General features: G+C 44.1%; 1 protein-coding gene across 1 annotated transcript in view; it reads left to right on the forward strand.

The window, feature by feature from the left end:
- adamtsl4 (ADAMTS-like 4) overlaps positions 1 to 9817 on the forward strand; it is a 32678-nt gene extending 22861 nt beyond the window's left edge. Inside the window, exons 6-17 of the mRNA XM_053843765.1 lie at positions 1114 to 1253; positions 1609 to 1813; positions 2182 to 2366; positions 4921 to 5086; positions 5422 to 5676; positions 5798 to 5927; positions 6088 to 6292; positions 6691 to 6864; positions 6950 to 7129; positions 7206 to 7385; positions 7636 to 7783; positions 7914 to 9817. Of these exons, the coding sequence (XP_053699740.1) occupies positions 1114 to 1253; positions 1609 to 1813; positions 2182 to 2366; positions 4921 to 5086; positions 5422 to 5676; positions 5798 to 5927; positions 6088 to 6292; positions 6691 to 6864; positions 6950 to 7129; positions 7206 to 7385; positions 7636 to 7783; positions 7914 to 8044 (2099 nt within the window). The 3' untranslated portion in view covers positions 8045 to 9817. The remainder of the gene's footprint in view (positions 1 to 1113; positions 1254 to 1608; positions 1814 to 2181; positions 2367 to 4920; positions 5087 to 5421; positions 5677 to 5797; positions 5928 to 6087; positions 6293 to 6690; positions 6865 to 6949; positions 7130 to 7205; positions 7386 to 7635; positions 7784 to 7913) is intronic.
- Positions 9818 to 10578: the final 761 nt, after the last annotated feature.

Below are 10578 nucleotides of genomic sequence, written 5' to 3' on the forward strand. Positions count from 1 at the left end.
CCAAGGTTTGGACATTTGTAGTAACAGGGGACGTTAAACACAAACTTTATCTTCATTTCAGCTTGAAAATATTACAATGTGTGAAAGTGTTGCTAAAATGCAGAGTCTCTTTTTATGTATGATAATGTCTAAGAATAAATGTGAACTTTATGTGTAGTATAAATTGAAAGGCTATGCATCAATATACATCAATAGCAGCATTCTGTAATAGGATTTTAATTTCAATATATTCTTAATGTAATGCACTGGAGATTTATGCTAGATGTGTCTGCTATTCTCTCTGCTAAGTCCTGGAGATGTTTTTTTTTATCAACTGCAGTATGTAAGTATGATACTATTATAAAACAAATTTACGGAGCAAATGTTACCCTTCATTACAATTGTTGAAAGGAATATTTGACAAATCATTTGAGCTGTAGAGGCAAGAAAACGTTGTCCTTTTGACCCCGCTGCTGACCATCTTCCCTGCGATCTGCCACTGATGCTCTGACCCTTCACTAATGCCATGAGCTCATGTCTAAAGCTTCAGTGCACACATCCTCTTTAACCCCTCCATCTCCCCTCGTCTCTTACATAATGCACCGTCCTAAACCCCTTCGCTGCCCCTCGCCGCATTATACATCGAATTCTTAAAGGAAGAGGTCAGTGTTATTTTATGATGTGGAGAAGCTGCTAACTCAATTATCCAGCTGTGGATCTGGAGGGAAGCTTTTGCTTAAGTTTCTACTGGGCACCCTCTGGTTAACTTAAAACCGTGTCTGTCCCAAGGGAGCCTCCACCATCTTCATTTCTCCAGGCAGCAAATGCCCATTAGGTTCCTCTCATAAATCTATGCTTCCTCTCGCTGCTGTTTACACGACTCTTCTGGGCATGTATGAACTCATACGAGCGAGCGGCAGGGGAAACGGCTAACCAGACCGCCGCTCTCTGACAGACAGTCAGGGGTTATATGGTCTGGCTTCGTTTCCTGACCGCATGGGAAGACGCTCATCCCACAGCTGCAGCTTCTCAACACCTGCTGCGTTATGAAAACCCCCTCATCTAAGACACACACATCATACACAAGTGAATTATCCCTAATTCTGTCGTGGCTCTGCGCTCCCTGTGTTGCAGTTGGTCCGGAGAAGCAGTGTGAGCTGACTTGCCGACCTGTTGGCTATCGTTTCTACGTCCGTCAGGCCGAGCGGGTGAGAGACGGAACTCCCTGCTTCAACATCAGCTTCAACGACGTCTGCGTGAAAGGACAGTGTCTGGTGAGTGGATGTCGCAATGTTTATAAGCACTGTACAGTACAACCTTTCTGATCTGAAATCTAAGAACAAGAGTCTTTTAGCCAGACAAACTCTTTTGCCCAGTCTTTTAAACCCAGCAAAATAAATAACGTGTGTTTTTCACGATTCCTTGAAACACAATCTCCCTGTCTGGCCTTCATGAAAGTCCAAGAACTCTGGTTCATGTCTGGACTGAAGAGTAAATCTCCAGATTCATGGCCACTCTGCTCTTCTCTAGCCAGCACATTTCGCATTAAAGTAAACATTAATGAAAACTCCCTCCTACTTCTACTACACATCACTTTGACTCATCCCGCCTCACGTTTCCCTCTGCCAGACGGAAGGCTGTGACGGTGTTTTGGGTTCCGGCTCCGTGATTGACAAGTGTGGTGTGTGTGGTGGGAAGGACAGCTCCTGTCGAAAAGTCACTGGAAGCTTCCAAAATGTCACCGTTCCTCTTGGTTACCACAAAATCTTGGACATCCCCGCCGGAGCGACCTTCATTAACATCACAGAGAGGCGAGCCAGTCCCAACTATCTGGGTAAGACGAACACGCCGCACCGATTTTGGCTGCTGCCTGTCCAATAAAAATCAATTGCTGGCGAGGCGTTTGCACATTTTTTGGATTGTGATTTGGCTGCCGGGCGTGCATGCAGGCTTGGACAAAGACTGTAAATTTTTTTGCGATGTGCGGTCAGAAAAGATAAAGCTACTATTGTTCGGAGCCATGAGGAATCAGTGAAGTGTGCGCGAGTATTTGTGTGTGCTCGCCTCTGTGTTTGGTTATAAAGACGGCTATTTGAACGCTGGAACTCAGACGATGTGAGGATTTCCTCTTACGTCTGAGCTTTACAGACTTACCAAGGTCAGAAGTAAAACTCAACCCCCTTTCCTTTTCCAATTATGCAGCTATGAGGAGTGGAACTGGGGCTTCGGTGGTAAATGGGCGCTGGGCTGTGGATCCTCCAGGGAAGTACCAAGCTGGGGGGACAACGTTCACTTACTCTCGACCCAGAGCTCTCGCAGAGGGAGAGGAAGAAATGGGGGAGACCCTCGTGGCTCCTGGACCCACAACAACACAGCTCCAGTTGTATGTAAGTACCAAGCATGAACCCTGAAGCTAAACACCAACCTTGGTCATGTGAGAGTAAATTAATGGGAAAAATGAGGTTACAATAGCGACCTCAGGCTTAGTCCTGCTCTGTGTGCAGATACGCTGCATGACTAACAGCACGATGACGGACAGATCATCGGAATCTAGACTGATCAGGAGGAGAACAAGAACCTCTGGCTAAGATCTCTCTATGGCTCAGGAGCCATTCTTTGGGAGACTGTTTGGAACAAGAGGGGTTAAATTTCCACGCAAGCAGAAGACATTAACAGTCTTGGACCACATAAGAACTGAAGGATTATCACGCTCAAACGCCTTGATGCATCAGCTTTTTGTTCACTCACATTGTTCACACTAAATTGCCTTTAAAAATGTGTGATGATTGAGCAGTCATCCGTTCGGATGGAACACCGCTGCATGACTCAAGGTTTATGGGTCCTTGGAGTCATCAGTAATCGAAACACCATTTTCATAAGTACATCAACTAGATAACGCCTCACTGGTGGAGGTAATTCGATGGGTGAGGGTGGTGAGAGGCTTCATTTTGTTCTGGAGATGGACCATTTACTGTCCAGTAGACGTGTTGGAGCTGCTTGGTTTGCGGATCCGTCTTGATTTCATTTCCACAAGTCACAGAAGAATTGACAGACATCCCAGCTCTACTGGAACATCGTTCCGTAACGTACTCGGAATTCCTTTCCTGATTGAGTTTGTCCAGTGTTCCTGTCGGATTGAACAACTGCCACCTCTGGAGAGAAGTGGATCCCAGTGTCCGCCTCCTGCTGATTAAGTTTGGACGACCTTGACTTTGTTAGGTCTTGGGAGACGGATGCAAGGGGAACTGGAGGGGGGCTTCAGAAGAACGCTGTTGTTTGTTTGATAACGCACCCTGACCTCTGACCTGCCGAGAGCCTCGTGTTTCTTTTATCATGTATGTTTCAGACAACAATGCTCGTTGCTCTGCTGAGGCAAAAACTGGAGCAACGTTTTTGCATTGTCAAAGTAAAATCTCCTCCTCAGAAACAACTGATGCCATTAAATAGACTTCTTTTTCCTTTTAACACCTTCCCCTCTGCTCTCACATTGAGAGCATTGTCTTTGAGTTTAGAATCATGTACTGTAATGTAACAGCCTGTTGACCAACAAACCTCAAACACCATAGTATCACTATACTATTGGGCAGAGACTTGTGAAGGAGAAATACTAAGGTACTGTATGTTGTTGTGATAACAGGTCAATTTTTTTGGATGTAAAAGTGAGTATCCGGCTTATTTTATCGAAATGTGCCGGAATATCCTATATATATATATATATATATACATATTTTTTAATAAATGCTATGTCATCAAGTTATTGACAGGTTTCGGTGGAAATCCCCCAAAATAAGGGAATGTTTTGCTGCTTCAGCTGCAGTTATTGAAGAGAGTCACAGGAAATAAATCTCTCACCTTTTTTTCATGGGAAGCTTCTCAATATTACAAATCAATGAAGGGTCTTGCTACGAAAAACTAAACATGAGTCGAAGTTACTTTATGGCTATTGTATCAAAAATGAATATTATGGAAATTACTTTGATCATGTTTTTTGTACAGATGATCTTGACAAATCAATGTGATTTTAGTGGCAAAAATTCTCATTGTGTTGATGTTCTTCTTTTTTGCTTTTAGAATTGTTGTGGATAAAACTGATATATTAATGCTTTTATAGCATTTTTCTGATACTGTAAGAGACTTGATTCTGTAAGAGACTTGAACATGACGCTTGAGGTTTCCAAACATGCCATACACACAAACACAGACACAATGAGAGTCTGTCCTGTTGCGTGGGGGTTATGTAGTTGTCATGTGCATATGATCAGGCTTTTAGGAATACGATGTTCTTGGCACATCTTGTGGTACTTTCATCGAGAGGGTCAGAACTGATAGGAAACAAAGTGAGAACACTTGGATTTTGGTCTTAGATTTCCTGGCTGATGCACTCGTAGTAGGGCGTTCCAGTGTGTTCTCTCTGGAACTATTGCCCAGGATGAGGATCAGCGCCTCCTAGTTTGCCGCTGTGGTGCTCACTCTGAACAGGGGGGAGTGGTGGAGCCTGAGATTTATGGCAGCTTTATCATTGCTTACCTATGGCCCTAACCTCAAATATGATGACAGACTTGCGGGTTGGTGACCAGAACAACAACACTGCAGGTACTAGGTCCTACCTTAGGGTTCAAGGGAAGCTGTTCTAGAAGGCTCAGGTTTTAAATAATGAATTGATTCCAAATTATGGCATTCTTTAGTTTCATAGCGCACTTCAGCAGCAGGTGGCCCACTTTTTCACTCTTCACCGGCAAAAGCAGGTCATTTTATCAGAACTTGATGGGCAGTTTCAGGCTGTAAAAACAAGGAAAGATCCGTGCAGCACTGACGCATGTGTCTGTCAGCACATGTGCTCAGCAGTCATAGCCCGTTGTTATTCACCGATGACAATTTATTATGAATGGCTCTTCTCCTCTTCTACCTCCAGCTGTTTTCTTACCCTGTTTTCTTCTGCAGATCATCTTCCACCAGAAGAACCCCGGCATCGACTATGAGTTCTACATCCCTATGGAGAAGAAGGAGGTGGAGCGGGAGAAGCCGATGGACAGAGACTGGCAGACACCCAGAGACATACAGAGACAGCGGCAGAGGGAGCGTGAGACTGGCAGGGCACCGCTTCGCAGTACGTCTCAATCATTTCCTCCTTTTCGATCCACATGCAGCAAAGTGATCGTCGAAGGTCTGGCGGAATGTCATCTGAAAAGAAATTCTTTCCTCATTACTCACACAATCTGTCACCAATCTCCCGAGAGATTAGCTGACGTGTTTATGAATTAGGAAGGGTGTGTTTGTGGGTCACTGAGGAGGGACTTGTTCACCAATGTGTTTGGACGTGACCTTTAGAAAGCACGAGTGTATCTGCTCTGCAGTTATCTGCTCCACATGTTCGTTGTCTCGAAACTCTGACTTCATTCATGACATCATCACTCTCCATTCATGCTCTTTTGTTCCTCACAGGTCCTCTTACTGTGTCTGTGGAAGACCCTCTTCCTGCCCCACCACCCATTTCCAGCCCTTCTTTTACACCCTCCTCCTCCATTTATTCGCCCCAATACTCGGATCGCTGGACACCTGAGAGGTCACGTCCCCGGGGCTCAGCACCCAACAGGAATGCGCGTATCCCCCCTCGCACTGACCTGCCCCCTGACACTCAGCCACCGTTTGTGTGGAGAAGAGGCGAGCTCTCTGAGTGTTCTGTTTCCTGTGGCAAAGGTCAGATGATTGTTGTTTCATGAACTTGGATTATGTGCTGTATCTCCCTCTTGTGGTTTCCTGCTGACATTACACGTCACTCTTCAGTTGACTCAGACGTCTCTCGCTCGCTTCATTAAAGGGTCGCAGCACAGAGTCATTCTGTGTATCAACCGACACACCGATGAAGAAGTCCCAGAGAGGAAGTGCGACTCTGCCTCCAAACCCATTCCAGAGGAGGAGCTGTGTAACACCCACCCCTGCCCTCCTTTGTGAGCAAAATATTTCATTTTTCAGTAAAAATTACATATATCTATATATCTATATCTATCTATCTATATATCTATCTATCTATCTATCTATCTATATATATATATAGTAGTAACATCTCACCAAAGTAATTTTTCTCCCATTTTTCTCACCCGCTGATAGCTGGGAGGCCAGTTCCTGGTCCGAATGTAGTGTGTCCTGTGGGCCGGGTGTGCAGCAGAGGCAGCTGCAGTGCAGGCAGAGTTTTGGGAACCGCTCCACCATGGTTCACCCTCAGAGGTGCGCACACCTCACCCAGCCAGAGTCCACGCAGACCTGTCAGCTGCAGCTCTGCTCCCACTGGGAGATCGGCTCTGACTGGAGCTCGGTAGGTCCTGATGGTTTTAAATTGACTTCATATCACTTAGGGGGTTGTAGTTCATCATGAAGTCATGTTTTTGTTCCACGGAAGAAGACCTCAATTTTAGTATTAGTAGTAGGGCTCATATAAGTTAATTATTTGTCATTACTTAGTTGTATGGTAATTATAGTAATATAATAAAAAAAGGTTAAATACATTGTTATTAAAATAAAATAAAAAAATCTTCCAACTAAATTGAATTTTTAGAGCATGTTTTGATCTGAGACTTGAGCCATCGTCAGTAAAACGCCTCTAGTTGTGGATAGAGATTTGATCTAGAAAGTCTGACTCTTTCCAATGGGTTTGGAATGTTAGCATGATAATTATTAGATCTATGTGATTCGATATGTTCTGGTGTCCGTCAGTGCTCTGTGGACTGTGGAGTCGGGAGGAGGACACGGAGTGTAAGCTGTGTCAGCGATCAAGGCAGTGTGGTGAATGACAAAGAGTGTAACTCCCGGTTACGCCCACTGGGGAGTGAAGAGTGCAACATGGGGCCTTGTGTGACTAACTGGTACTTCACCGGCTGGTCCAACACTGTGAGTCACTCTCTTTCTCTGAGTGCACCGCAGCAAATAACACCCTTGTCATAATCTCCAAAACACTGCTGTGCCTCCTTCCAAGTGTTCAGCCCAGTGTGGCCCCGGAGTCCAGAGGAGAGAGGTGGTGTGTCTGACCAGAGGAGGCGTGAAAGAAGGCGGTAGTGGAGGAGACTGTGTTGGAGATAAACCAGCGGACATGAAGGCCTGCAACGGGGGTCCCTGCGTGCCCACAACCATGTGGTACAGCAGCCCTTGGTCACAGGTAGACTGACACACCATAACATAACATGTATTTTTTTCTGGAGCAAAACCAGTGAGGGTGAGTGTTCTCGTTCTAGTGCAATGTCCCTTGCGGTAATGGAACCCAGCGGCGAGACATCATTTGTGTCCAGAAGAGCGGAAATGACTTTACCGTTGTCCCGTCCAGCGAATGTGTTCAGTTGGACAAACCGGCCCCTGTGCAGGGGTGCGAGATGGGGGAGTGTAAACCTGAGTGGTTCACAACAGAGTGGAGCGCGGTGAGACTGGAGGGATGGTATATGTGCATGTGTCGAAGATGAAACACATCACGGCATGATAACCAAAGAGCCGTTGCTTGACTGTGGGGCCAAGTAGAATAGTCAGTAAAAATATATGTTATGAGCAAGTGTGTATATTTATAAAACATTAAGTTAAAAATGATCCTAAAGCTGTTCACTTTCTGTTGGAAGTCCTGCTTCTTCCTCTGTGTTCAGTCATGATACATCAACCTCTGCTTTGTGCCCTCAGTGCTCACGCTCCTGTGGAAATGGTGTCCAGATGAGGGAGGTCCGCTGTCTGTCACCGGACAGGAAGCACAGCACCAGCTGTGATCTGAACAGCAAGCCTGACCAGGAGCAGGCTTGCAACACGATTCCCTGCGGCCCACAGGTCACAGGTTGGTTTTCATGTGCTCAAGGTCGACATGTTTTCTCATGTTGTAGTCATCTGTAGCAAAAAATAAAGTTGTTGTGCCAATAATCGTGGATAACTTTTCATTTTAAAATTTTCTTCTGTCTGTCTTGTAGATGAAAACTGCAGAGATAGACGCCATAACTGCATGATGGTGGTTCAAGCCCGGCTTTGTGTCTACTCCTACTACAAGAGCGCCTGCTGTGCTTCGTGTACCCAGAGTGCACAAAGAGCAAAGCGACACTGACAGAGCAGGAAGTCAAGGACCGGCTCTGTGAGCCCAATCACACACATCGGCAGCCTTGAGGAGGCATGAATATCTACGTATGTCACGTCCTTCCAGCTGTGAGAGGCAGCTGATCCTCCTCGTGAAGCTTCAAGTAGAGCCATGTATTCCACTGACAGCTCTCGCTGGCATCATAATCACTTAGTGGTGCATAATACAGTTCTGTTCATCGTCGTGAAAAAGTTCTCAACTTTCTTCTTCTACAGTCAAATTCGCATACCACTAATTATGAAAGGAAACGTGCTTAAGTTGTAATTACTGTGTATAATGCTGTGTGCAGTGCGCCCCCCTCCCCCTCCTGGGCCGCTATGGAGACCCCCAGCTACGCTAGAAGATTGCAATTAACATAGTGAGTTTTTTATGTTTGCCAAAAATATTTCCTCAAGTGTCCTCCTGTTCTGTTATTCAGCGCAGATTGAACAGATAAACCAAAGGGGGTAGGAGGGGCTGATGGTGCAATGTGACCAAATATATCAGAGACAAGACAAAATCTGCTCAACGATTGAATATGGCACATTTTCAGCAGAACTTCAAAACCTCCTGTCGTGGTTTAAATTCAGTTACATTTCACTTCCTGAGCCTCAAGACTGATGGTGATTCACAGTTTTAAGAACAAACATTGGAGCGTTTCAACAGTGCTGGGCGGAGTCACAAAACATTGTTTGTGGATTGCGCTCTTTTTTTATTGCTAATTTATTATGTTTTAAAGGTCTATTCTTGTATAAAAATATATTTTGTCATTTGTCCGTCAGATGTGTCCTTTAACCTTTTTTCCCTTTACTACTGTTATTTCCCCAATTGTTTTGCCTCATGAGCCAGTCATGAATAAAAACTGAAAGATGTGGGTAGCATTTCCTCACATGATCAGGTCTGTGCATCATCTTTGGTTTATATTGCTCTTCATTTCATAAATCTGTGCTCACATTTAAACCAATCCCTGAAAACAAATACTTTGTTTAATCAACAGCCATTCTTACATCGATGCTCAGTTCAGGCGGAATGCCACAATCCCAGGTAGTATCAAACGATGAGAGGTAAACTTTCTTCAACTTCTCATGTGCTCTCTAGAGAGAGATCTAACAGCAGTTATAAGTGTGAACCGCTCAGCACTGGTGGTAAATATGTATGCTGTAATGAAGGACGAGCTGCAGACACAGTTGTAGTTGATGAGTAAGCTATTTATCTGCATCACTTGTGTACATTATAAGGTTTTCTGTCTTGTATGTGGATGTCTTTATGACAACATGCACATGAAGAAAATCAGCATGTGACTCTGATAGCCTTATGAAGATGAAATCCCACGATCACTTTTTTAAATCACAAATGAATAATATTGCTCAGTGAAAAGGCGACTTCAACTCTGTATATCTGTGATATGTTCGAATTCCTGTCACCCACTTTTGCCACTTCCATGTGAGCGATCTGTATATTTGTCTGATAAATGTGCATAATAGTCTGTAGAAGAGCTGCATTTATCCTCATCTAACTGTCATTTTTCTTTTGTGCACCAGCTTGTGACTTTACTCTGTGCGACTGAAGCTTTGAATGTGTCTAATCCCTTGTAGTCCTATTTTATACAAAAGGATATTAATTTATCTATTATCTAAACATGTAATTTATTTTTAATGTTTTGCAAAACCGTTTGTTACCACCAGAGTTTATGAGATTGCTTACAGGAGATCCACAAGTGTGGAATTTGACTTTGATTTATTCGAAATAAAGCCATTGGATGAAGCATGTTGCAGGTCGTGTTGTAACCAAAAGAGGGCGCAATTGAGTCAGAAGAGCCTGTCTAAGGAATTATAAGGCCAATATGCCAAAACGAACAAACACAGCACATTTGCAATGATATTGGCCTCAGACCAGCCTCTTGCTCGTTGTGATCTGGAGGTCAATCCATCCTGCATCTGATGACAAAAACTCCTAATGAGCCTAAAATCACTGAGTTGTGAATATGTATGCTTTATTGAAACAAATGTTAGCTCAAAATGTGATTTCTAATGTATGACTGTGTTTGCTAAAAGTACAGATACCATTTCATTTATGAAAAAAGGGTAATAAGAAAGTATGTTAAGTCAAGGACAAAATAAGCAACTTAACAGAAGCATGTTGTTGCAGGAGTAATGAGATCATGTGGGACTTCCCCCCACTGTGGCCGTGACTTCACAAAAAAACCACTGGCTGTGAGACAAATTCGTTGTGAAAACTTCCCGCAGCTTTTTTTTTTAAGCTCCCCTCACAGACTCCAGGACACAGCATTAGCCCTGACATTTGACCTCTCGGGCCTGGAAGGTGGCATTTTTAGGAAATGACCTCTCCTGCTGCGTCTTTATTTTCACATCCAATCGGTGAATATATGTTTTGCAAAACCTGCTGAGACCACAAAGGAGACAAGGGCTTCATATTGTTTCATCACGCACAAAACACATGTGAATGCATGTTCAACATACTCAAGTGCATTTAGCAATAAGACATTCTGACTTGGCAAATGTTGG

This window comes from Synchiropus splendidus, chromosome 15 (genome assembly GCF_027744825.2).
Source record: "Synchiropus splendidus isolate RoL2022-P1 chromosome 15, RoL_Sspl_1.0, whole genome shotgun sequence".
NCBI classification, from domain to species: Eukaryota; Metazoa; Chordata; class Actinopteri; order Syngnathiformes; family Callionymidae; genus Synchiropus; species Synchiropus splendidus.